The sequence below is a fragment of the Enhydra lutris genome, unplaced genomic scaffold, assembly GCF_002288905.1.
Source record: "Enhydra lutris kenyoni isolate GAN:26980312 unplaced genomic scaffold, ASM228890v2 scaffoldscaffold1, whole genome shotgun sequence".
NCBI lineage: Eukaryota > Metazoa > Chordata > Mammalia > Carnivora > Mustelidae > Enhydra > Enhydra lutris.
The window spans coordinates 74,899,107-74,926,743 of record NW_019154085.1 but is presented as its reverse complement, the minus strand read 5'-3'; the positions used below and the strand labels follow the sequence as shown (position 1 = coordinate 74,926,743).

The following is a 27,637-nucleotide window of genomic DNA, read 5'->3' as shown; positions in this document are numbered from 1 at the left end:
TATTTTTGCCTTTGCTTCCCTTGCCTTTGGCGATGTTTCTAGGAAGAAGTTGCTGCAGCTAGGGTCAAAGAGGTTGTTGCCTGTGTTCTCCTTAAGGATTTTGATGGATTCTTGTCTTATGTTGAGGTCTTTCATCCATTTTGAGTCTATTTTTGTGTGTGGTGTAAGGAAATGGTCCAGTTTCATTCTTCTGCATGTGGTTGTCCAATTTTCCCAACACCATTTTTTGAAGAGACTGTCTTTTTTCCATTGGACATTCTTTCCTGCTTTGTGGAAGATTAGTTGACCATAGAGTTGAGGGTCTATTTCTGGGCTCTCTATTCTGTTCCATTGATCTGTGTGTCTGTTCTCGTGCCAGTACCATACTGTCTTGATGATGACAGCTTTGTAATAGAGCTTGAAGTCTGGAATTGTGATGCCACCAACTTTGACTTTCTTTTACAACATTCCTCTGGCCATTTGAGGTATTTCTGATTCCATAAAAATTTTAGGATTATTTGTTCCATTTCTTTGGAAAAAATTGATGGTATTTTGATAGGGATTGCATTAAATGTGTAGATTAAATGGGCATTTTCACAATATTTGTTCTTCCAATCCATGAGCATGGAATATTTTTCCATTTCTTTGTGTCTTCCTCCATTTCTTTCATGAGTACTTTATAGTTTTCTGGGTACAGATTCTTTGCATCTTTGGTTAGGTTTATTCCTGGGTATCTTATGGTTTTGGGTGCAATTGTAAGTGGGATGGATCCATAATTTCTCTTTCTTCTGTCTTGCTGTTGGTGTATAGAAACAACTGATTTCTGTGCATTGATTTTTATATCCTGACACTTGACTGAATTCCTGTATGAGTTCTAGCAGTTTTGGAGTGGAGTCTGTTGGGTTTTCCACATAAAGTATCATATCATCTGCAAAGAGTGAGAGTTTGACTTCTTTGCCAATTCGGATGCCTTTTATTTCTTTTCGTTGTCTGATTGCTGAAAGTAGGACTTCTAGTACGATGTTAAATAGCAGTGGTGACAGTGCACATCCCTGCCGTGTTCCTGACCTTAGTGAAAAAGCTCTCAGTTTTTCTCCATTGGGAATGATATTTGCTGTGGGTTTTCCATAGATGGCTTTGATGATATTAAGGTATGTACCCACTATCCCTACACTTTGAAGAGTTTTCATCAAGAAAGAATGCTGTACTTTGCCAAATGCTTTTTCAGCATCTATTGAGAGTATCATATAGTTCTTGTTCTTTCTTTTTTTAATGTATTGTATCACATTGATTGATTTACAGATGTTGAACCAAACTTGCAGCCCTGGAATAAATCCCACTGAGTTTTGGTGAATAATCCCATTGGCTAGTATTTTGGTGAGAATTTTCACATCTGTGTTCATCAAGGATATTGGTCTGTAATTCTCTTTTTTGATGGGCTCTTTGTCTGGTTTGGGGATAAATGTAATGCTGGCCTCATAAAATGAGTTTGGAAATTTTCCTTCCATTTCTATTTTTTGAAACAGTTTTACAAAAATAGTATTAATTCTTCTTTAAGTATTTGGTAGAATTCCCCTGGGAAGCCGTCTGACCCTGGGCTCTTGTTTGTTGGGAGATTTTTTTTTTTTTTAAGATTTTACTTATTTATTTGACACACAGAGAGAGATCACAAGTAGGCAGAGAGGCAGGCAGAGAGAGAAGAGGGAGGCTCCTCGCTGAGCAGAGAGCCTGAAGTGGGACCAGATCCCAGGACCTTGAGACCATGACCCGAGCTGAAGGCAGAGGCCCAACCCACTGAGCCACCCAGGCGCCCCTTTTGGGAGATTTTTGATGACTGCTTCAATCTTCTTACTGATTATGGGTCTGTTCAGGTTTTCTGTTTCTTCCTGGTTCAGTATTGGTAGTTTATATATCTCTAGGAATGCATCCATTTCTTCCAGATTGTCAAATTTGCTGGTGTGTAGTTGTTCATAATATGTTCTTATAATTGTTTGTATTTCTTTGGTGTTGGTTGTGATCTCTCCTCTTTCATTCATGATTTTATTTATTTGGGTCCTTTCTCTTTTCTTTTTGATAAGTCTGGCCAGGGGTTTATCAATCTTATTAGTTCTTTCAAAGAACCAGCTCCTGGTTTCGTTGATTTGTTCTACTCTTTGGTTGGTGTCTATTTCATTGATTTCTGCTCTGATCTTTATGATTTCTCTTCTCCTGCTGGGTTTAGGCTTTCTTTGCTCTTCTTTCTTCAGCTCCTTTAGGTGGAGGGTTAGGTTGTGTATTTGAGACCTTTCTTATTTCTTAAGAAAGGCTTGTATTGCTATATATTTTCCTCTCAGGACTGCCTTTGCTGTGTCCCACAGATTTTGAACAGTTGTGTTTTCATTATCATTTGTTTCCATAAATTTTTTAAATTCTTCTTTAATTTCCTGGTTGACCCATTCATTCCTTAGTAGGATCCTCTTTAGCCTCCATGTATTTGAGTTCTTTCCAACTTTCTTCTTGTGATTGAGTTCTAGTTTCAGAGCATTGTGGTCTGAAAATATGCAGGGAATGATCCCAATCTTTTGGTACTAGTTGAGACCTGATTTGTGACCCAAGATGTGATCTATTCTAGAGAATGTTCCATGTACACTAGAGAAGAATTTGTATTCTTTTGGTTTGGGATGGAATGTTCTGAATATATCTGTGATGTCTATCTGGTCCAATGTGTCATTTAAGGCCTTTATTTCCTTGTTGATCTTTTGCTTAGATGATCTGTCCATTTCAGTGAGGGGGGAATGTTAAGTCCCCTACTATTATTGTATTATTGTTGATGTCTTTCTTTGATTTTGTTATTAATTGGTTTATATAGTTGGTTGCTCCCATGTTAGGGGCCTAGATATTTAAAATTGTTAGATCTTCTTGTTGGACAGACCCTTTGAGTATGGTATACTGTCCTCTCTCATCTCTTATTATAGTCTTTGGCTTAACTTCGAATTTATCTGATAACAGGATTGCCACCCCAGTTTTCTTTTGATGTCCATTAGCATGGTAAATTGTTTTCCACCCCTCACTTTAAATTTGGAGGTGTCTTTGGGTCTAAAATGAGTTTCTTGCAGACAGCATATTGATGGGTTTTGTTTTTTTATCCGTTCTGATACCCTGTGTGTTTTGATTGGGGCATTTAGCCCATTTACATTCGGGGTAACTATTGAAAGATATGAATTTAGTGCCATTGTATTGGCTGTAAGGTGACTGTTACTGTATGTTTTCTCTGTTCCTTTCTGGTATATTACTTTAAGGCTCTCTCTTTGCTTAGAGGACCCCTTTCAATATTTCCTTTAGGGTTGGTTTGGTGTTTACAAATTCATTTGGTTTTGTTTGTCCTGGAAGATTTTTCTCTCTCCTTCTATTTTCAGTGGTAGCCTAGCTGGATATAGTATTCTTGGCTGCATGTTTTTCTCATTTAGTGCTGTGAATATATCATGCCAGTCCTTTCTGGCCTGCCAGGTCTCTGTGGATAAGTCTGCTGCCAGTCTAATATTGTTACCCTTATATATTTCAGGCTTCTTGTCCCGGGCTGCTTTCAGGATTTTCTCTTTGTTACTGAGACTTGTAGTTTTACTATTAGATGACGGGGTGTGACTATTTTTATTGATTTTGAGGAGGGTTCTCTGTGCCTCCTGGATTTTGATGCTTGTTCCCTTTGACATATTAAGGAAATTTCCTACAAGAAGTGACTCCAATATACCTTCTACCCCCACCTTTCTTCTTCTTCTGGAATCCCAATTATTCTAATATTGTTTCATCTTATGGTATCACTTATCTCTCAAATTCTCCCCTCGTGGTCCAGTAATTGTTTCTCTCTTTTGCTCAGCTTCTTTATTCTCCATCATTTGGTCTTCTATATCACTAATTCTCCCTTCTGCCTCATTTATCCTAGCAGTAAGAACCTCCATTTTTGATTGCACCTCATTGATAGCTTTTTTGATTTCAACTTGGTTAGATTTTAGTTCTTTTATTTCTCCAGAAAGGGCTTTTATTTCTCCAGACAGGGTTTCTCTAATATCTTCCATGCCTTTTTTGAGCCCAGCTAGCACCTTGAGAATCGTCATTCTGAACTCTAGTTCTGACATATTACCGATGTCCATGTTAATTAGGTGCCTAGCCTTCGGTACTGCCTCTTGTTCTTTCTTTTGTGTGTGCTACATTTTTCCACCTTGTCATTTTATCCAGATAACAATATAAGAAGGAGAGATGAGAGAATAAAATACTAAAAGGGTGGAAAAGACCCCAGAAAAATGTATGCTAATCAAATCAGAAGAGACCCCAAATTGGGGAGAGAAGAAAGGGTAAAAAGTTTTTTAAAAATTTTAAAAAATTTAAAAAAAATATATATATATATTAGCATGGTGAATAGAACAGAGCCACACACTTGATTTTGGGTGTATTTTGGTCTCTTAGAAGAAACTACCTCCCAAAGTTTTAAAGAAAGAAAAACATCTATATCTATATCTATATCTATATCTATATCTATATCTATATCTATATATACACACACACAAATAAGTGTAAACACGATGAAGGGATGAAATATGATTGTAAAGATGAAAATTAAAAAAATTATATGAAAGGAATTGATAAGATAAGTTGGTTGGGAAAAGAAGGAAACAGAAAGTGGAGAGAATTTGCTCGGGCTGGAGACTAGAACAAAGTCCTGTGCTAGATTTAGGGCATATTTTGATCTATTAGAAGAAATTTTATCCTAAAAATTTTTTAGAAGAAAAAACCCCATATGTATACAAAAAATAAATTAGATACAATGAAGGATAAAATATGACTATGACAATGATGATTTAAAAAGTTTTTTTTTTTAGGAAGGTACTGTTAAGATAAGCTAGTTAAAAATGCTGAAAGAGGAAAGAGGAAAAGTTAAAAAAATTAGAATAAGAAAAAAACAAAACTAAAAAATTAATTAACTTTGCAAGACTAATGAATCATGGGAAGAAAGCCATATATTCTATGCTTTGCTTTTCCATCCTCTGGAATTCTGCTGTTCTCCTTGATCAGTGAGCTTGGTCTTGGCTGGATGTTCGTACTGATCTTCTGGGGGAGGGGCCTGTTGTAGTGATTCTCAAATGTCTTTGCCCTAGTGGCAGAATTGCTCCACCCTTGCCAGGGGCCGGCTAAGTAATCTGCTCAGGTTCACTCTCAGGGAGCTTTTGTTCCCTGAACGCTTTCCATAGAGCTCTAGAGGATGGGAATGAAAATGGTGGCCTCCCAGTCTCTGGCCTGGAGGAGCCAAGAGCTTGGTGCCCCACTCCTCAGGAGAGAGAAAAGCTTTCAATCACTTCTGTCTCCCTGGTCTCTGGCTGTGCTCTGATCTCACCTGGCCTGTGACTGAGCATTTCTGTCTCTGGTGCAGAGCTCTGTTTGGAATCTCCAAACCCAGCAGATTCCTGCTGCACTGCTCTTCTAGCAGATGAAGGTGGGTCTCCCTGGATCTGCCACTTATGGGGTCCCTTCTCAAAGAGCAGTGGTCTGACAGTGCTGCGGATCACAGTTTAAGGTAACCCCAAGTTGAGGCTCACTCCTCAGCTCCGTCTCTGTAGCCGGCTTCCCACTCTGATACCTGTGAGCTCTGCTAAACTCAGACACCCCCGATCCTTCTGTGATCCCACAGGACCTGAGACCATACTGTCCCCATGAGGACTCCACCCCAGCTTAGCCTCTGGAACAATGTCCCTAAGTGGAGCAGACTTTTAAAAGTTCGAGTTTTGTGCTCCATTGCTCCACCACATTGCTTTGAGCCTGCTCCTATCCTGCGTGGTCTATCTTCCCATTACTTCAGATTCACTTCTCCACACATCCTACCTTACAGAAAGTGGTCTATTTTCTGTTTCTAGAATTGCTGCTCTTCTTCTTTTTGATCTCTGGTTGGGTTTGTAGGTGTTCGGAATGGTTTGATAACTATCTAGATGAACTGCTGCAACCTGATGTCGTCTCAGCCTGCTACTTCTCTGCCATCTTGACTCCTCCTGTATGTCTTCTTTGGAGAAGTGTCTGTAATTCTCCTTTTTGATGAGGTCTCTGCCTTGTTTTGTGATCAAGGTAATGCTGGCCTCATAGAATGAGTTTGGAAGTTTTCCTTTTGTTTCTATTTTTTTGAAACAGCTTCAGGAGAATAGGTATTATTTCTTTGAATGTTTCATAGAATTCCCCTGGGAATCCATCAGGCCCTGGACTCTTGTTTTTTGGGAGGTTTTTAATCACTGCTTCAATTTTGTTACTAGTTATTGGTCTACTCAGATTGTCAATTTCTTCCTGTTTCAAACAATCTTGGTAGTTTATAGGTTTCCTGGAAGGCATCCATTTTTTTTCCAGGTTGCTTAATTTATTGCCATATCGTTGTTGATAATAATTTCTAATAATTTTTTTCTATTTCTTTGGTGTTAGTCGTGATCTCTTCCCTTTCATTCATAATTTTATTAATTTGAGTCCTTTCTCTTTTCTTTTGGATAAGTCTGGCCAGTGGTTTATTGATCTTATTAATTCTTTCAAAGAACCATGTTCTAGTTTTGTTGATCTGCTCTACTATATTTCTGGTTTCTAATTCATGGATCTCTGCTCTAATCTTAATTATTTCTCTTCTCCTGCATGGCTTAGGCTTTATTTGTTGTTCTGTCACTAGTTCTTTAAGGTATAAAGTTAGCTTGTGTATTCAGGATTTTTCTATTTTTTGAGTAAGGCTTGGATGGCTATGTATTTCACTCTTAGGACCACCTTTGCAGTATCCCATGGGTTTTGGACAGATGTGTTATCATTCTAATTGGTTTCCATGAATTGTTTAATTTCTTCTTTAATTTTCTGGTTGACCCAAACATTCTTAAGCAGAATGGTTTATAGCATCCAAGTGTTTGAATTCCTTCCAAATTTTTTCTTATGATTGAGTTCCAGTTTCAAAATGTTGTGGTCTGAGAATATGCAGGGAATAATCTCAATCTTTTGGTATCAGTTGAGACCTGATTTATGACAAAGTATGTGGTCTATTCTGGAGAAAGTTCCATGTGCACTAGAGAAGAATGAGTATTCTGTTGTTTTAGGGTGGAATGTTCTGTATATATCTATGAGGTCCATCTCATCCAGTGTGTCACTGAAAGCTCTTGTTTCTTTGTTGATCTTCTCCTTAGATGATCTGTCTATTGCTGAGAGTGTTGAGGTCTCCTGTTATTAAAATGTTATTAACAATACATTTCTTTAGGGGCACCTGGGTAGTTCAATTGGTTAAGTGTCTGCCTTCTGCTTAGGTCATGAGCTCAGGGTCCTGGGATTGAGTCCATCAGACTCTCTGCCCAGCACGGGATGGCTTCCCCCTCTCCCTCTCTGTCTCTCTTAAATAAATAAATAAAATCTTAAAAAAAAAAATGTTCCTTGGGGTACCTGGGTGGCTCAGTGGGTTAAGCCTCTGCCTTCAACTAAGGTCATGATCCCAGGGTCCTGGGATTGAGCCCCACATTGGGCTCTCTGCTCAGCGGGAGCCCCCCCCCGCCCCCCCGCTCTCTGCCTACTTCTGATCTCCGTCTGTCAAATAAATAAATAAAATCTTTTTTAAAAAAGTTCCTTTATTTTGGTTAACAATTGGCTTATGTAGTTGGCTGTTTCCATGTTGGAGGCATAGATACTTACAATTGTTAGATCTTCTTGTTGGGTAGACCTTTTAAGAATGATATAGTGTCCTTCTGTATCTCTTACTACAGTCTTTAGTTTAAGATCCAATTTGTCTGATACAAGAATTGCTACCACAGCTTTCTTTTGAGGTCTGTTGGCATGAAAAATTGTTCTCCATGCTTTTGCTTTCCATCTGGATATATCTTTAGGTTCAAAATGAGTCTCTTATAAACAGCATATGGATGTCTTTTTACCCAGTCTACAACCCTGTGCCATTTCATGGGAGCATTTAGGCCATTCATGTTGAGAGTGATTATTGAAAGATATGATTTTATTTCCATAATGTTTCCTGTGAAGTCCTTGTTTATGTATATTATCTCTGTAAATTTCTGGTCTATGTTACTCTTGGGGTCCTTCTTCTTTTACAGAACCCCCCTTAATATTTCTTGCAGGGTTGGCTTGGTGGTCACATATTCTTTCCATTTCTGCCGATCTTGGAAGCTCCTTGTCTTTCCATCCATTCTGAATGACAGCCTTGCTGGATAAAGTATCCTTGGCTGCATGTTCTTCTAATTTAGTACCCTGCATATGTCTTGCCAGCCCTTTCTGACTTGCCTGGTCTCTGTGGACAGGTCTGACATTACTCTGAAGTTCCTCTTTCTGTATGTAAGTAATCTCCCCCCACCACCCAGCTGCTTTTGATATTGTTCCCTTGGATCTAAGATTTTCAAATTGTACTATTATATGTCATCAGTCTGTTCTCATTGATCTTGGGAGGGGTCGTCTCTGCCTCTTGGGCACAAGTGCTTATTTCCTTCCCCAGATTAAGGAAGTCCTCAGCTACAATTTGCTCAAATATATCTTCTAGACCTCTCTCTCTCTCTCTCTCTCTCACTCTCCATCCCCTCAGAGATCCTAATAATTCTGACATTGGAAAATTTCATGGCATCATTAATCTCTCTCAGTCTGATCTTTTCAGCTTTCAGGAGTTTATCCCAGGCTTACTTGGCTTCCTTCTATCACCTTATTTTCTAGCCCACTAATTCATTCTTTACCCTGGCTTTCAGAGTATCCAGTTTAGACTGCATTTCATTCTTAGCTTTTTTAAGTTCAGTCCAATTAGGTCTCATTTCTGCCCTTAGAGATTCTATATTGTTGCTAATATTTTTCTCAAGCATAGATATCGACTTTACAATTGTAACTCTGAAGTCTATTTCTGACATCTTGCTTGTATCCATATCCATTCGGTCTATGACAGAGGCCACAGTCTATGATTCTTGTCTTTTTGGGGGTTCCTCCTCTTAGTCATTCTGTTGAGGGGTGGTTGAGGGAATGTACGGAGTCCAAGGTATTAACTACGACACAAGTAAGATGCACCTGTTTTATAGGGAAATTAGGGTTGTCATCCTCTTGTTCTTCCAGAATGTATTCTGGAGGAGGGGCCTGCTGCACTGTTCCTCAGGCAACCCTGCTTGGTCAGAGTTGCCCTGCCCCCATTGGGGGTTGATGGTTTCAGTGAAAACTGGTTTTTGGGAGCTTTTGTTCTCTGGTGGCTTTCCCTAGTGGCTTTCTGAGTCTCTTCCAAGAGTCAGAGCAGAAGTGATTGCATCCAAACCCCTGTCTCAGAATAGAGAGATCACAGTAGAGGAATAGAAGAAAGCTCTTCACTGAGCTTTCCAGGCCACACTGTTTCCATTTTTGTCTGAGCTAAAATTCTAAAAACCTAAAAACTGCAGCCTCCCCGGTTTTGTGCCCCATAGCAACAATCCCAGATGAGTGTTTTATAGGGAACCCAGGGCTGGGCACATCTGTGCCCTTTGTGCTTCTAAAACCATGAGCCTCCCCTGAATCCTGTCTGTGGGCTTTACACTAAAGTCCTTTCCCTGTCACTACCAGTCTATAAGTTTGTGCCTGGTACCAGGGCAGGATGCTTTTGTTCTCTGGTATTATCTCATCTTCTTGGCACCAGCTTATGGTGGCTCTCTCTCCTTTCTATTTTTCTTCCAGTATCTGCACATAGAATCACAGGTCCCTGCTTCATACCTCAAGACCTCTGGAGATACTCTGTAGAGATTGAAATATATCTTCTTACATTTCAGGCTAATTTTATGGGTGTTAAGAATGGTTTGGTAGGGGGTGCCCGGGTGGCTCAGTGGGTTAAAGCCTCTGCCTTTGGCTCAGGTCATGATTCCAGGGTCTTAGGATCAAGCCCTGTGTCAGGCTCTCTGCTCAGCAGGGAGCCTGCTTCCCTTACTCTCTGTCTGCCTGCCTCTCTGCTTACTTGTGATCTCTGTCAAATAAATAAAGAAAAGCTTAAAAAAAAAAAAAGAATGGTTTGATAGATATCCAGCTAAATCCAGGGTACCAGTTGAAATAGGGTTCCCTATTATCTTCCACCATCTTTTCCTGTTTCTGAGTCACACATTTAATTTGGGAATAATAACTCTCAATTCACAGTGTTGTTCTAATGATTAAATGAAATAACATGTATAAAACATGTAGCACAATGACTAGCATTCTCAGAGGAGCTTACAAAATATTAATTTCCTTGTCTTCCCTCTCTTTGGTTAAGACTTATAACCTATGAATTCTTTCTCATCTGGTCTATATTCTTTTCCCTGGGCTTGGCATTACTGTTGGTATATATGTCAAAGTTTCTTAATACCATTTGGTTCTCAATGGCTGCTCTAGGTAAAGCAAAACTTTAAGAATGTATATTTGTGGTCAAGAGAACTAGGCTTTCAATTAGACTCCATTCCTAACAGTCCCAAATGAAAATCAATTTTAAAATAATAATACAAATAAATGTAAATTTTTAATAAAATTGGCAAACAAATAAGTTAGTCATTTCCATAAATACAAAATTTAGGCTCTTAATCTTAAAATATTCCATGATATATCCTCTCTTGTTAACACCAGTGATAACAGCTGGAGTAATTAATAAAGTAACTGTTGCTTCTGTGTGCTCGCTTGTAAGAGCAAAGGTACTGGGTCCAGACTATTGGCTAAGTTAAAGTCCTGGCTCTATCACTTACTAGCTGAGTAACTGAGCAATTACTTAACCTCTCTCTGACTCAGTTTTCTGTAAAATGTAGATATAATAGTACTTACTTCAAAATGTTGTTAGGATCATCAAGCAAGTTATTGTAATGCCAAGTGCTTAGAAGAGAACCTGCCCCATAGAACTGCTATATTGGTATTAGCACTTTTTGTTATCCTGTCTGAGAAGAACAGTGAAGACCCAACATATTACATACTCCCATACTCCTATGTACCTCTACCACCTTACTCAAGTAAAGACTATTTCTGCATTAAAGGCTAATCTCATTATTTGTCTTGAGTTCAATAGCATGATTAAATAAAGCTTACTTTGATGATCTCAAGAGCCATACTTGTTCAATGGGCATTTAATTACTAGTTTAAAACAAAAAAAAGGGGCACCTAGGTGGCTTAGTTGGTTAAGCGTCCAACTCTTGATTTCAGCTCAGGTCAGTGATCTCAGGGTTATGAGATGGATGCTTGCATCAGGCTCTGTGCTGGATGTGGAGCCTGCTTAAGATTCTCTCTCTCCCTTTTCCTCCACCCTCTCTCCCCTGTCCACCCCCTGCCTCTCTCTGTTTAAGAAAAAAAAAAAAAAGATAGTTGTATTTTTTTTTTCTCCTTGTCACTTAATAATGCTCATTTGTTAGAAATGTAGGTGAGATCACTATCCATACAGAAAATTGCTATTAGCATTTGGTATACTGCCACCTTCTAGACCTTTATATAAGCATGAGCACAGTCACAGGCACACACACACCTGTCTATTTTTTTTTTTTAGATTATTTATTTATTTATTTGACAGAGACAGAGAAATCACAAGTAGGCAGAGAGGCAGACAGAGAGAGAGGGGAAAGCACCTCCCCACTGAGCATAGAACCCGATGTGGGGCTCAATCTCAGGACCCTGAGATCATGACCTGAGCTGAAGGGAGAGGCTTAACCCACTGAGCCACCCAGGCCCCCATCTCCAACACAATTATCAAAGAAACACCTAACCAAACACATAAAAATAATGGAATTAACCTATACATGCTATCTTATTACCTGATTTTTTAAAAAGATTTTATTTATTTGACAGAGAGAGAGATCACAAGTAGGCAGAGAGGCAGGCAGAGCGGGAGGGGGAAGCAGGCTCCCTGCTGAGCAGAGAGCCCAATGTGGGGCTCTGTCCCAGGACCCTGAGATCATGACCTGAGCCGAAGGCAGAGGCTTAACCCACTGAGCCACCCAGGTACCCCAAACCAGGAAGTATTTTAAAATTCAGGTAAATACATAATTATCTTACCTAAGCTTTTAAGTTTTTTGGAATGTTCTATTTTAAAGTTTTGTTGAGAGGTGCTTGGGTGGCTCAATTGGTTAAGTGTCTGCCTTCAGCTCAGGTTGTGATCCCACACTCCTGGGATCGAGTCTACACATTGGGCTTCTTGCTCAGCAGGGAACCTGCTTTTCTCTCTCCTCCCTCCTTGTGCTCTCTTTCACTATCTCCGTCTCTCTCCCTCAAGTAAGTAAATAAATAAAATCTTTTAAAAAATAAAGTTTTGTTGTAGCAGTGGTGAAGGGTAGCAGCAGCAACAACACCAAGTCAGATGTGCTAACACGATGTGACTCTGTTAGATAGTAATCTGGGCTCTATGACTATCATGTTCCTGGATGGTCTGCCTATAAGCCTAGAACATTGTGGAACCATGAGCTGATACAGAGGCACATGTTCCATTGGAAGGCAAAGACTTTTTTGTCAGTTCTGTACTTATTTTAGAGGAACATAAGAACTGTCAAATCTTACAGTGATAAAATACCAGCATTGTTAATCATTATAACTACTTAAGAAAAAGGAAAATTAAGTAGAGAATTAGAGCAACGATTACTGATGAATAATAATGTGGATGTCTGAATATCTGACACATCTTCTCTCATAAGGGCCTTTTAAAAGATGCATTTAGTGCTTCTCTGTTTCTAAGGGCTTATGGCCTAATACTTTGAACTATATAGTTCAGCTTATTTTCCTTTGGAAAAGAAATTAACTGACCAGAGTGATGGTGACATAGGATTTATTTCAATCACAGGGAAAAAACCAAATGAAAACCACATACTTTCTTCTCTTAACTGGGATATGATAATCTGATAAACATAATCATAGCATGTTCTCTCTTTATCATTGTTTTTCACATGTAAAAATGTGCACTTGCTTTACACTTAAAGATGAACGGCTGGCTGACCTTTCTTTCCAACTCCAGCAGCATATTGTTTTGCAGATAATCTGCTTCATTAATGAAAATCAGAAGCAGCTTGGAATATTTCGTGCATAATTAATTATCTTGGCAAGAAGATTTATGAATGTAATTTTTCTCAATTGCTCCAATCAGGCATAAGTGAGACAAACAAATAAATTAAAACTAAGTTATTCATGGTCTCTTTGTACAAGACAGTGTCAAGGACATCTAAGAGAATTAAGTAAGACATAAAGGCAGATAATTTCTTTTTACTACCCAGATTGTACATACTTTTAAGATACAGATCTTTGCAGGGGGGACAAAGGGTAATAGAATTCACATTTGGAAGGTTTTATAATTTGAGCAGCATGTTTATCATAATGGTATAACCATATGTAATCATATTCCTTGTCAACAGGCAATTAAAATGACATCAAAATGGCACATATAAGTACAGCCTCAGGACACCAGTCTTGTACTTGCTTGGTGGGCAGCTATAAAACTCTGTGTGTGTGTGCATGCACACATGTACATACACACATACGTGCAAGTATATTCTCCTTTATATGATGCTATCTTCTAAATACGACTTAGAGCTTGACTGGTTGATCTGCTTAAATTAATATGAGATAAAATAAAAGTGCCTGGTATAGTGGTAAGTGTTTTGTTTTCTTTTGTTTTAAATCTCTCTGGGGAGCCTGGGAGGTATAGTAGGTAGGCTTCCAACTCTTGGTTTCGGCTCAGGTCATGATTGCAGGGTCGTGAGATTGAGCCCTGTGTCTGGTTCCCCACTCTGTGTGGAGTCAGCTTAAGTTTCTCTCTCCCTCCTTGGCTCCCTCCTGCTCATTTTCTCTCTCAAAAATGAATAAATATGTCTTTAAAACAACCTCTCTGAATGCAGGTTTCTAACATTGACTGGCATAAAACCACAATAAAGGTTGAATTATCTTGCAGATACTGGTATCCAATAGCTCAGCCCAGTAACAGACATACATAACTTTCCAGGCACTCATAGATTAAAATTTATTGCAGAGTTTTAACACATGGGCTATCTCTAGAATTTGCTCTAAGTCATACCAGCAGTAGATGCAAAGTATCTGAAAGTACAGGAGAAGCATAGGATTTTGAAAACAATAGAACCTCCTCTAATTTGAATGTACGCTAACCATTATTCCGAAGTAGTTAGCATGCACTCATGCTAAGACACTGATGTCTTAGTGCAGTGCAATGACATTGCATGTCAAAAATCCTGACAGAGGGACTCTGATGTAGATAGTGTGGATATAAATTCTAGCTTTTACATTTATTAGCTATCTCTATGCTTCAGTTTTCTTTTCTGTAAAATGAAAATAATATCTATAGATTTTTATAGATTTTTCTATAAAAATAAGCAATGTTATTGTAGGTAAAAATGCATAGAGCACAGCTTTCTTATGGTAAGTGCTCAATAAATGTTCATCTGGTCACCATATTGCTCTATACATTGGTGGGTACTTTCTGAGCTTTACTGGATAACCACTGATGCATAAAATCCTGCACATTGGCCAGATCTCACATCAACTCTCTAAATTACAAAAAAATCTTAGCTTTCTAAAACATTATGATATAGAGGGGAAATAAATGCCATTTCACAGCTTGGTAGTCAGCCAAGTTTCAGAAAGTCGAATTTATTTCTAAGATAAAGTTTAAAATTAATTTTTTTCTCTTTAACTTTCTTCACCCTTCAGCTATTTATTTTTTAGCTCATTTATACTTCTTATGGTTGATAATGTAATCATGTCGTTTCTACATACTCTTCAATTGACCTACCAACTTTTAATTAGGCACAATGATTTAAGCTCCCTGTGAGAGGACTGGGGACACACACTGTGACCAAATAACACTGCAGTAGTAGGACTGATGACAAAACTGTTTGATATGGGTGCTCCCTGGAAAGGTTCTGCATTGATCCCCGATTCTCAAACCCTCCCATCCTGTGGCAGGGATAGCTGCTGCTACCTGAGCTACCCACTAAGCTCCAGACTGTCTGTGGATCTCTTCCCACCACCCTGAACTCTGTTTCCTCTCTGCCCTTGGTGCTGGAGATTGTTGGCTTTCTTTCCTCCTCAAAACTACTACGACCCCAAACTGGCCAGAAAGTGGGACTCATTCCCTCCTTTGCTGTCACTCTCTGGTCCCCAAAGACAAGCAAAGGGTATGATTGATTTTTATGCTTTTTAGGAAGATTTGTAAGCAAACAAAATAAATAGAATACTTTGAAAGAATGGCAACATCTCTTAAAATTTAACAGTTATTTGTCCTGTCAATATGAAGGTTCTGACTCTCATTTTTTTCCAACAACCAAGAATCTAGGCTAAAGCTTCAGTATGAAATCTATTTGGCTGCATGGCGTAGGAACCAGGATGGTAATGTGAAAATGTCAAACTTTCATCCCTCTCCTAGTAACTCTGTAATGTCTATTCCCTCCTCCCTTCCCTTCTCTCCCTTCCCTCCCTCCCCTGCCCTTCTTTCCTTCCTTCCTTCCTTTATATCTCTCTCTCTCTCTTTCTCTCTCTCTCTCTCTCTCTCACACACACACACAATTAATATAATTAGCTCCAGATCACTTACAGTGGAACCCTAGGTTATATTGAGCAAACTGTTCCTTAGATATTTTTGGCAGAAATGCACATTGCTGGGACACTGGGCTAGTCTCTGTTTCCTTTCTTGAAATAAAGGCTTTCTTCTACTGCTGAGAAGATTTGCCCCAATGAGTCAGAGGTAATGCTAGAAATAAAATTTAGGCCCAGACACAGCCACCATACTGATTTTAGCTACTGGACTAAACAGCTTTCTTCCATTAAGTAGCTGGAAATGAAGTGCCTACATAAACATAAACAAGAGTTGAGGCCAGTCTTGGGAAGGGAGGAAGTCCTTGGTGACATTTTTCTTGCTCTATAGATGTGAGAAGAAAAATGATATGCCAACACAAATCAGAATAATTAAATACATAAAATTGTGATTCTAGACAGAGAATTAGATTATCTGTGAAGCTGTTTGTTTATAAAGTAAAAAAAAAAAAATGCTTCATGACAAACAACATATCTTAGCTTTCCCACTACCCATCAACAGAGAACACTGGGATTCCATAATTTGTTGAGGAGATACTAGTACCTTCCAGTTGACTTCCATAATTCTTAGAGACTTTACAAATTCCACAAAAGAAATATTGTGAACATTATCCTCCTAGAATCAATGAAATAAAGTCCAAATAACTAGTAATTGGCTAGTAACTAGTTAGCCAATAACTAGTCCCACAATCTATCTAAAAAGAAACCCAACCACGTTTTTGACAGTAATTCTTCTTTCCTCCCCGCTCCCAAGTCCTCACTTATAAACATTAATGACACAACTTTAGTGCCTCTTTCCCTAATATACATGATAGCCCAATGGAGCAAATGGATATTTGAAGTTTTAATATTGCCTAATTAAATACAGAGCACATTTGACCATATGGTCTAATACAAAAAAGAATGTAATAAAGAAAAAAAAAACATTATGGGAGATAAAATAGTTGTTATAATGCTAACATGCCTTCAAAAACAAAGTAGATGTTAGAAGTGTCACCTGTGGCTATCCACTATGATTGAAGACACTTTGGTGTATGTGTTCATTTTTGATAAGAGGAAGAGAGATTATAAAAAAATCTCGGGTTAAAGAAGATAAATAACTGATGCCTTTTACTCTCCTTTATCAGTTTTTGTCTCTAGTAGTAACTGGTTATTTGTCAAGAATTGTTCGCACGTGGAAAAGAAAATGAAAGTAATTTGAAGAGATTTTCATCTTCCCTTAAGCATTTCTGTTAAGGTGGTTTGAATTGCTTATTGCTGGCTCACCTCCTCCAGCATACTTTTAAACAAAGTTCAAAAAACAAGATCTGATCTTGGATTGTAGAACAAATTGCACAAAAAGAGATGGGTAGTTTTTTGGCAGTCTGATGTATCGCTTTGGGCTGCCGCAGAAGTTCACTTCTTGCCACATGAATTTTTTCTTCTTGACTGTCAGAGTGCATTTTTCTATCGCTGTTGCTCCCATGTATTAGTCCAATCTTTGGAATTCTCAGTTTGCACTTGCTGTTGCCTCTGCGCATAGGCAGGCGTTTTCTTCTCAGGCAATTCTACTAATGGGCCTGACCCACATCTGTGCTCTTGAAGGCAATATTTCCACTGAGCCCCAGTGGTAGTCCACAGAACCTTTTTCTGTGTTAGACTTTCTAACTATGGTGTTGCATTTTGGTTTTTATCTTAAGAATGTTCGTAAAGGGGCGCCTGGGTGGCTCAGTGGGTTAAAGCCTCTGCCTTCGACTCGGGTCATGATCTCAGGGTCCTGGCATCGAGCCCTACATTGGGCTCCCTGCTCAGCAGGAAGCCTGCTTCCCCCTTTCACTCTGCCTGCCTCTCTGCCTACTTGTGATCTCTGTCTATCAAATAAATAAAATTAAAAAAAAAAAAAAAGGATGTTCGTAAAATAGCCTGATAAGAACCATTCTTCTCCCCTGGAATCCTCTGGTTCTGCAGATGGAGGTGATGAGAAGAAAAACATTAAACAAGAAAGTGTGAATTCTGACCATGACATTTCTGTCTGTGGGATTTTCCTCTTATTGGTTGTGTGACCTTAAGCAAGTTGCTAAACTCATAACACTCCTGCTGGGTGTGTTTCCTAATCTGCTGAAAAAGAAAATCTCTCCACAGAGGAGGGATGTAAAGATTGAATGAGGTAACTTGTAACTTGCCTAAGGTAGTCCCTGAGCCCTTTCTGCCAAAGGGGAGGGCTTCATTTCTCTTACTTCCTTCATTTTTATCTCATAGCAGGGTGTTGCAGTGGGGATGGGCTGTCCAATAAACACAAACTAGCCCTCTTCCAACCTTTCCTCTCTTCCTGGTATGTTCCTGGATCCACTCTCCTTCATGTATCTTCAGTCACTGTGCCTGCAAAAAATGCTTAAGTCTCATCTAATAAATAAAGAAAAAAGTGTGGAGAGGTCCTGTTGTTGCCTCTGCCTCCTTAAAGCTGTCATCGGATCTCTCCTTTACTGAACTATTAGGTTTCTTTGGAAGTGTCATTAGTTCTACTTCCTTATCCTCCCTTCAATGGTCCATAAATGCTTACCAATTCAGAACCATTCTTTTGACTCTGCTATTTTAAATTGCCTTTAATTAAAACTCAGTCCTTAGATCTTCACTTAACCAATATGGATAGTCTAAATATCCTTGAATGACAGAACTGTTCAATAAAGATATAACTCAAGTCACATATATGATTTGAAATTTTCTAGTAGCCACGTTAAAAAGTGAAAAGTCATATAAAAAGTAAAAAGCAATAATACATTTTATTTAACCTAATATATCTAAAATAGTACTTCAATATTTAATCAGTACTAATATCTTTAACAAGTATTTGTATTATTTTTTAATACAAAGTCTGTGAAATTTGCTGTGTATTTTATACTTAGAGCACATCTCACTTTGAACTTGGTACAATCCAAGTACTCAATAGTCATGTGTGATTAGTGGCTACCATATAGGACCTTGCAGGTCTACATACAGCATTTGAGTGGGTTTTCCTGGCAATTCTCTTTCATTTCCAAGGCAGCTCTTGGTTTTCATTAAACATTCCTGATTGCTTCTGCTTTGAATCTTTACTGACTTCCTTTCTCTTTCTATCTTCCTTTATTCTCTGATAGGTGTTCACCTTCTCCCCACAAAAAAAGATCTCCATCCCTTCTCTATCTTTGTTCTATCTCCACTGGGCACTGAGTACCTAGAATGTCATGTCAAACTGTGGAATGATCATGAACACATTGCTTAGTTGGAGCTGAAAAGTAGGAACTAAGAAGAGAGGAGAAATGTTCTAATTTTCTCCTTAATCTATCACTGCCCAGAATCAATTTCCAGGGCATACTTCAAATGTTTTTTTTTCTTCCTTCTTTTCTGCATCCCCTGAACCCTTGGCTTATGTTCCCGTTCTTTTGCAAGGATCATGTTCTACAGAATGTCCTGATGCATCATTTACTGTTCTTATCACTCAGGCTTTTGAACAGCAGCAGATAAAATTTAAATACTTATAAAAAGTGCTCTTGGAATATCTATGCAGCTGTCTGCAGTAGCTACTTGTGGAATGCAATGACTAATTATTGGGTGCCGGAATATTATGGTTGACACACTCTCAGTAACTTAGGGTGTCGTGCTTTTACATTAGAAGGACTCTGAGAGTCTATCCTGTGTGTATACCATAGCACTACACAGTAAATCTGATCTAAAAGGCTACTCATGTATGTGATGCCTCATGATGAGAAGTAACACCCTGACGATGAACTACTTACTTCTGAGTTTTATGCCAACTTGTTTTTATGTTTCCTCCCAGGGTGTATTTGGTAGTAAAAGTGTGTAGATCTAAAGAGTCAGCATGCTTTATCAGGAAGGTATGTGATCAGAATACACAGAATACCAACATAGATCTTTAACTACATTCTCTTATAAGGAATAGTATTGCTGTACAGGAATAGTATCCTTTGGGGGTTGAAAAAGTATTTGCCAAATCTAGGGGATGAGGTCAGTAGATACCTTTTAAAAATCAAAACAACTCACTCCTCCCCAGCTTTCATCACTGCTGGCATGCTCCAGATGACAAGTCTTTGACTCACAAAATTGAATAGGATTATCTGAAGGTTCAGGGTTCTCACCTGTTTTTAGAGATTAGCAAACACCTGTTTGTACTCGTATTTTTTATTCACTCAGATTCTATATTAACTTTCCCTATTAAAGCATTCTTGAGATTTGTGAGTTCCTCCCATGTTAGCTAAGAATAAATAAAACTCACTCCCAGTACTTAGTAAATGCTCTCTTAAACTTAGTTATATTCATGAGCCATGTTTCTTTGACGAAACCTTTAAATCATTCCTCGGGATGTGGTTTTATATGAGTTCACTGCATCTTTTGTGAGAAACTACTTTTATAAAAATTAAATAAATTAGTGAATAAACTTTGTAGATCTTGATAAAATACTCTTTTTGTGTTCTAATATGCATATTGTACATAACATCTAGTTCTGATTGGGATAACAGAAAGATTATCTTCAAAAAATTGTTTATACCTATATAATACTTTAGATATAGAGATTGGCAAATGTTTACATTGTGTATGGGTTGCCAAGTATTCTAAAAAAAAATGAAGTGTACTTCATATGAAAACTGCTACAGAGTTACCATTATTTTTTAATTGCACTGATGGTAGGTGAAAATGCTGGTTAGCAAAGATCTCCAGTTAGCAGAAAGTTGGAGGAACCCTCTTACCCCAAATTGTACTGCTTATTCCATGCTGAAAAATGCTAAGTGTTGGTATAGACCATTTGATCTCATAATCAGCTTGGTGATATTAGCCCTGTAATGATAATGGAATGTTCTATTCTAAGTAACTCCTAACTTGACTTTTGTGTAGTGTGTGTGTGGTAAGAAGGGAGGTGTACGTTTACTATGTGGAGCTTCAGGACTAACTAGCTTTCTTTTTTTTTTTTTTTTTTTTTTTTAAAGATTTTATTTATTTATTTGACAGAGAGAGAGAGATCACAAGTAGGCAGAGAGGCAGGCAGAGAGAGAGGAGGAAGCAGGCTCCCTGCCGAGCAGAGAGCCCGATGCGGGTCTCGATCCCAGGACCCTGGGATCATGACCTGAGCTGAAGGCAGAGGCTTTAACCCACTGTGCCACCCAGGCACCCTAACTAGCTTTCTCTTTGACCACCTGCTTTGCACATTTCTCTATGTTATAAGAGTTCAGAGAAATCATGAGGTGGTTGTAGGCAAGACAACCTGGGCTGGGAAAAAACATAGTACATTTGTTTGGGCACCACACACCATTTTGAATGGGTTGCCAGGATTCATTCTTCAGTCTTGAAGTAGTTCCTCCTGAAGGCCAGGGCTGTAAGACTTTGGGTTACCTAAGATGGCAGCACGGCACAGTGAAAAGAGCATGTATTTTGGAATAATGTAGGTTTGGAGACAAACCTGGATCTGCCACTTACTATATGGCCCTGGATAGGCTGCTTCACCTCTCCTCATCTCTACAATGATGATATCATACTTGTTAGAGAGTTGTTGAGAGAAATAGAGATGATGCCCAAAAAGCAAGTAGTAGCAAACTGTCTAGTATGTTGTGGGCTCTTAAGGATCAGTACCTGTGATGTGATCATGGAGATAACACTGTGTAGGATTTGCAAGTAAAACTCTCTTTGATTTAACTGAGATAAAGAATCTGCGTCCAGGAGCTTCATGTCCACTTACGTTACCATTTAAAAATGCACAGCTTCTTTCAAAGCCTTTGTTATTTGTTGTTTCAACAACTCATTTCAACAATGAGTAAATCATGTATTGTAAATCAAGTCTAAATGAATGTGAGTCATGCCCTTAGCTATTTATAATATCAGTAGAAGTTTTATAACTTCTCCATTTATTTTCTGGATACAGATTTTCAACAATTATAGCAATTGCATTGCTGAAATATTTTTGTATTGTCTTTTTATAGTGGAAATATAATTCTACATATGCTGTCTAATATCTTCATGTATGTTTATGTAACTGTACTCAGATTCATATTCTTATCCAGGGAAGATTTATATTCTAAAAGAATGCATGATTTATAGACTGTGGGAATCTATTCTTGTTCTTCATTGTTAGGAGATTTTGAATTATTTCCTTCATTCCATGTAATCTACTGAACTGATAAATCATTTTCATGCTTTGGGGGATTACTTTATTTTTCTCTCTTATGTAGATTGAAATGAAGAAAAAACAAACCTGTCATATTAATTTAATACGTGAGATGAGCTTATGTAGAAAGAAGCTGAAATAGCTTAAGTTTTGAAAAGGTTAAGGAAATATTTTTGAATTTTGACTTACTTATTCTAATCACTTGAAATTTGATCTCTCTTTGTTGCTTCTTACCTAGGTTACTTGTTGGTTTCAGAAAACCGTAAGAGATTTACAGGAACAAAGTCTAGGTTCATCACTTTCAGACAATGAGGAGCTAATCTGTAAACATGAGGAATTGATAATACAAGCAAAGGTAAGAGACACATTAAAAATAATTTTAAAATGCATGGTCTTTTTTTAAAATATGTTTCTGTAGGTAATGTAGAGAAGTACTAAAACCCTCTCTGAATAATTCACTATTTACAAAGAAAAGATTCTGATAGTATTAGCTAATACCGCTGCCTACTGACTGGGCTTCTAGAGTAATAAGGAACAAAACAGCCTCTACAATAATAATAACTATCTTCTTTTGAGTAGTTACTATCTGTTAAATACCATATTAAATATAAGAGATGCATTATCTAAATTAGCACAAAACCCCTAAGGGGCGCGCATTATTTTATAGATCAAAACAAACAAAACACAGAGGCTTGGAGATGCAAAATACTTGACCAATGTAATACATCTTGTCAGTGGCAGAGTTGGAATTTTCTTCAGGTCTATCTAACTCCAGACCCAAAGCTCGTAAATCTATATTCTACTAGCTTTCTAAAAAAATTTATTTTTCTACACTGAGGTCTCATTGTGCTATTAATTTTATGATTTCCAGGTATAGTTTTCTTGCTGTTCCCATTTATATTTCCCTATTTCCTTAACTTGCTTCACATTTCTTCATTTTGCAAAAAAGTTATGGCTACCAGCCAGTCAACCACTTGTAGGTATGTGGAATGTGCAGAATGGAATCATGAACTACTGAAAGCAAGATGAGCAGAGGGGCTGTGTGGAAAATGCTCCTTTCCCACTGTGTCTTCTTATTTGGCAATTGACTTATTTGTATATGTGGGGGTCTATAAATACTTACCAAAGTTCTTTACAAGTGCTCCATTTTGATCTCTAAGGAACCAAAAGTCCATTTGTATTAGATTGAATAGGAACAGTGAAAACTAATCACTATCAAGACTTAAGAGAGGGACGCCTGGGTGGCTCAGTTGGTTGGACGACTGCTTTCGGCTCAGGTCATGATCCCGGAGTCCCAGCTCCACGGGGAGTCTGCTTCTCCCTCTGAACTTCTCCTCGCTCATGCTCTCTCTCACTGTCTCTCTCTCAAATAAATAAATAAAATCTTAAAAAAAAAAAAAAGACTTAAGAGAACTTTCTATTATTAGTATCTTGAGGGTTGATAGTTGCAGGTACAGCCAAGTCTTGAAGCTCTGGAAAACAATGGACCAGCAGACTAGATGAAGGTTGAAAATAAGGAAGACAAATAAATATTTACATATTTGGGAGGATGGGATATGGCAGGGGCTGGGGTACAGGCAGGGAGGGGAAGCAGTAGACTGCATTTATCTGGACAGAAATATCATAGGAATCATGATGCTTTTGTTTATGGCCTCTCTCTGAGCAATGCAGTATACAGAGGCATTTTATCTGTTTGGTATGAATATTTGCCAGATTTATAAAAGATGCAATTACAGAAGATTGCTACGACTGATGATTTTTTAAAGTTCTTTAAAATTTTTTAACATTTGGTTTAACTGTTTAGGAGATTAATTTTTTTTCATTAAGGTTAAACAACAGTTTATTCTTTGGGTGTCAAACTTGTTTTATCAGTAAAAATTCTATCAAAATCCCTACATGCTAAGCATAAGAGATGACCTGAATTGCACAGGATTGTTTCCTTCTTTAAAACAAACAAAAATGGTTTACTTGCATAATTTAGTTATATTTGGGGTTATATTACCTGTAGCTGTGGACTAAGCATGGTTTCTCATAGCCCTGAGGAAAATCTCATAGTCTGGGGAAATTATATGTTGACATCTAACCTCAGTTCTAATAGGACTTTGGCAAGTTCTGTTGTAGAGATATTAATGTTCTACTTCTATCCTTCATAATTTTAACTGGCTCCTATTTCTTTATTCCTTCTGAAATGCTTGACCTTCTAGCTCACTGACTCTCTCGCCACACTTTTTCTGTTATTCAGCTCTCTTGCCAAGTTTCTTCACTTCAGTGGTTCCCCATTTTTCATGCCCAGTACCTCACACTGATTCTGCTTCATAATTGTTTTTACCTGCTTCATTTATCTAATGTTCATCCTTGTATCTTAAGGTGTACTTTATTCACACATTAGCTGTTTGAGCTATCCAGTGCCTTAATTCTACTTCCTCTGATTTATGTATTTCAGTGTGTTGCTTATGTTCATCAGATGTTATTTTCCCCTGAGCTAGTATTCCCTTGGGATATCAGAAATTTTGACTGGTAAGACATGGGAGGTATGACGGCTGGTACTCCAGCTTGTCCTCTTCTGGTGGGAGGCTGTGTGCCCCTGAGTGCAGAGCTTCTATTGTTATAATTAGGGCTCAGCCATTTGTGGTTTTACCTTCTACCCCAAATACATATAAAGGAGGGGATCCCTTGGAGGATCTCCCACTGATTGGACTTTCAATCCCACTTTGTTCCAAGACCCATTTCCCTGGGGTATGTTCTATCCCATTCACTTAGTGAGAGTTGGAGAGGGCTCACTAAGAAACAGGTCAGTTTGATTACCTCTTATACATTAGCTATCTCTCTGGTAGATTCTTGTGATAGCCTGATATTGTTTCTTCCCTCTGGATGCTACTGGACTGCAGCTACTATCTTCTGTCCTGAAAAAGGTACATTCACAAGCACTGACTAAACAGGAGGGGAAAGAAAGCTTCACACCCAGAAAGCTCTCCCCTGGCATATCTCCTGTCATGGTATCTGCCATTATTCTAGTCTAAGCCATATGCCCCTGACACTGAGACCCAACCACTGTGGTTCCTCAAGGAAAGTTCTCATATCTATAAAATTTATTCTCACTTTGTTGGCCTTTAAAGGAAGGACCAGCTACCTAATATGTAGGATCCAGTGTAAAATGAAAATATGGAGGATTTTCTTAATAAATTATTGAAATTTCAATACAGCAACAGCAGAGCATTAAACCAAGCACTCAAATCTTCTAAATTCAGGGCCTTGTGTGATGACATGGGTGCTTTGCCCATGAAACCAGTCCTATTTACAGTATTAGGATTTTTGGAAGGACCTACCAGACGTTGCTGGTTAAATGCTTTCCTTAGCTATCTTTACAAACCTCTTCCCACCTAGATGAGCAAGTTTTCTAAAAATAAATAATAATGTTATAATAGGTTACATCCACATGGGGGGAAAAGAACAGGCTCAAATCCCTACTGTCACTTATTGTGTAACTTTGGGAACATTTGACTTCTCTGAGCCTTACCTTCCTCGCCTATAAGGAGAAGGCATGAAATTCAATTAAATAATACTACGAAAACACCCACATTTTAATGGTTGTTCAAAAATGCTGCTTTTCTTTTTCCATGGATGGTGTAAATGTTCAAATACTTTTCATCCGTGCCTTTTCAACCATCTTGTCCCTTGTTCTTACAGACAGATTCAACTTTTATATGACCTTAAACAGGAAAACAGCAAATTACATTTTAGAGTTTTGTTTGGGTGTGAGTATGAGGAGAGGAAGAGGGAGTGTGTCTTTCAAAGGAGATTTTATACATAAATAAGGCCTCAAGCTGGGGACTCATTAGTGAAACACATATAAATAATCTGGTAACACAGGCAAGTAGGTGTTTCTGCTCCCCCCAGCTAAACTGAACAGCAGAAAGCTGTTCTGTATTGTCTCATTTTTTAAGCAGTAAGTTTTTTTTTAAATACATTTTGAAAATGCCTCTATCATTTCTTACTGGAATATACTCAAATAAGAAATATGGAAAACTTTAAAAAAAAAAAGATTTTATTTATTTATTTGACAGAGAGAGAGAGATCACATGCAGGCAGGGGTTGGGGGGAAGCAGGCTCCCTGCTGAGCAGAGAGCCAGATGCAGGGCTCTGTCCCAGGACCCTGGGATCATGACCTGAGCCAAAGGCAGAGACTTAACCCACTAAGCCACCCAGGCGCCCCTAGAAAACTTTTTATCTTTTAATAAATGTAATGCCTTATTCAGAATGTGTTGAAAAAATGAACTAAAAGAATTTTTGTTATAACCTTTGACTAGGAATAAATTATATTAAATCATTATATTTTCTTTACTAAATATGAAAAATATTTTCCTTTTACATATGTAGCAAATAAAGAAATAGCAGATATTGATGATTATAAACCATCCTTTGCTTAAAACCTTAAAGGCCATTAGATTTTATCATGTATTAATTTGATTCCCCAAGGCTTGAATTCAAACTTTGAAGCTCAAAATTGGTTTTGTTTTGTTTTTTTTTTTTAAGATTTTATTTATTTATTTGACAGAGATCACAAGTAGGCAGAGAGGCAAGCGGGGGCGGGGGGGGACAGGCTTCCCGCTGAGCAGAGGGCCCGATTCGGGGCTTGATCCCAGGACCCTGAGACCATGACCTGAGCCAAAGGCAGAGGCTTTAACCCACTGAGCCACCCAGGTGCTCCTCAAAGTTAATTTTAGGATGTATTAAAATAATATATAAACAAACACTTCGTTATTATCTATTTTGAGAAGGTGTAATCATTCCTTCTTCCACACATCAGAAATAATGTTCATATAAGAACTGCTTTCAGGAATGAACTTGTACTGGAAGTACAATTGGAATTTTTCCTCTTCCAGTTTGTGTCCAGTGATTCAGTGCCTGCAAATTAATGGATAACAAACAGATTAATAGGAGTAAAGACAAGGTTTATTTTCATACATGCATGGGAGATTCCAGTAATGGGAAATTTGTGGAATAGCCAGAAGCTGATGATTATATATATAAATTTAACAAAAAAGGTTTGGGGGGTTTAGGGTCTCAATGAGTATGCAAGGTTCTATTGGGCTTTTTGATGCTAATGAAATGGGCAGTCTGTCTTCTTCCCAGTGTGGAGAGTTAATGGCAGCTGAATTTGTACTTTATGCTGGTAGGGGTCAGTCTTCTTTCAATTAGGAAATTCCCTGAGAAGAGGGCTAATGGTAGTTGTATTTCCAGGAGACTTTGTTTAAGTTTAGGTAATATTTCTGTGACTGCTGGTTTTCAGATATTTTCAGTTTGAAGTAATTTTCATACCACTGTGTGGACCTTTAATCCTCTCACTAATATTGCTTCAAACCTTGGTTCACTTTCAGACCCTTTGTAGTTGGTGTGCACTAGCATCACCGGGGAGCTTTGAAAAAATACTGAAGTCTGGATCTTGTGCCCAGAGATTCCAGGTAGTCTGGGGCATCAGTATTTTTTTTTTTTTATTTTTATTTTTTTGTTAGAGCCCATGGGTGGTGCAGTGTGTTAAGTGTCAACTCTTGGTTTTGGCTCAAGTCATGATCTCAGGGTCATGAGATGGAGGCTTATGTGGGCCCTGAGCTCAGGGAAGAGTCTGCTAAAGTTTCTCTCTCTTTTTGTTCCTCCCTGAACTCATTTTCTCTGTAAAATCAATCCATCCATCCATCAATCAATCAATCTTTAAAGGAAATCTATTGTCATTTTCAAAATGGTGATGTTTTTATCAAAAAAGCAACCCAGATTTCTTCTCCTTCTAAAAAAACTGGGAGATCTGGCAATATCAGGCTCACCTTTCCATACAGACATAGCAACACTTGTCTGGAGCCCCATAATAGCTATTTCCTTTTAAAAAGACACATGCACTCCAGTTTTCCACAGTCCCTACCATTCCTCCTTATTACCTCCCCTCCCACCTTTGCTTCACCTTATTTACATTATATGCCTGGCTCCTGTAAGCATTTGGGTTAGAGGCATGACAGGCAATGAGGTACCATC

The 27,637-nt window shown here is 38.2% G+C and overlaps 1 protein-coding gene across 1 annotated transcript in view; it reads left to right on the top strand.

Annotated features, from left to right (window-relative positions):
- LOC111144596 (coiled-coil domain containing 141) overlaps window positions 1-27,637 on the top strand; it is a 220,786-nt gene that overhangs the window by 90,516 nt on the left and 102,633 nt on the right. Inside the window, exon 6 of the mRNA XM_022498977.1 lies at window positions 21,852-21,968. Coding sequence (XP_022354685.1) covers window positions 21,852-21,968 — 117 coding nt within the window. The remainder of the gene's footprint in view (window positions 1-21,851; window positions 21,969-27,637) is intronic.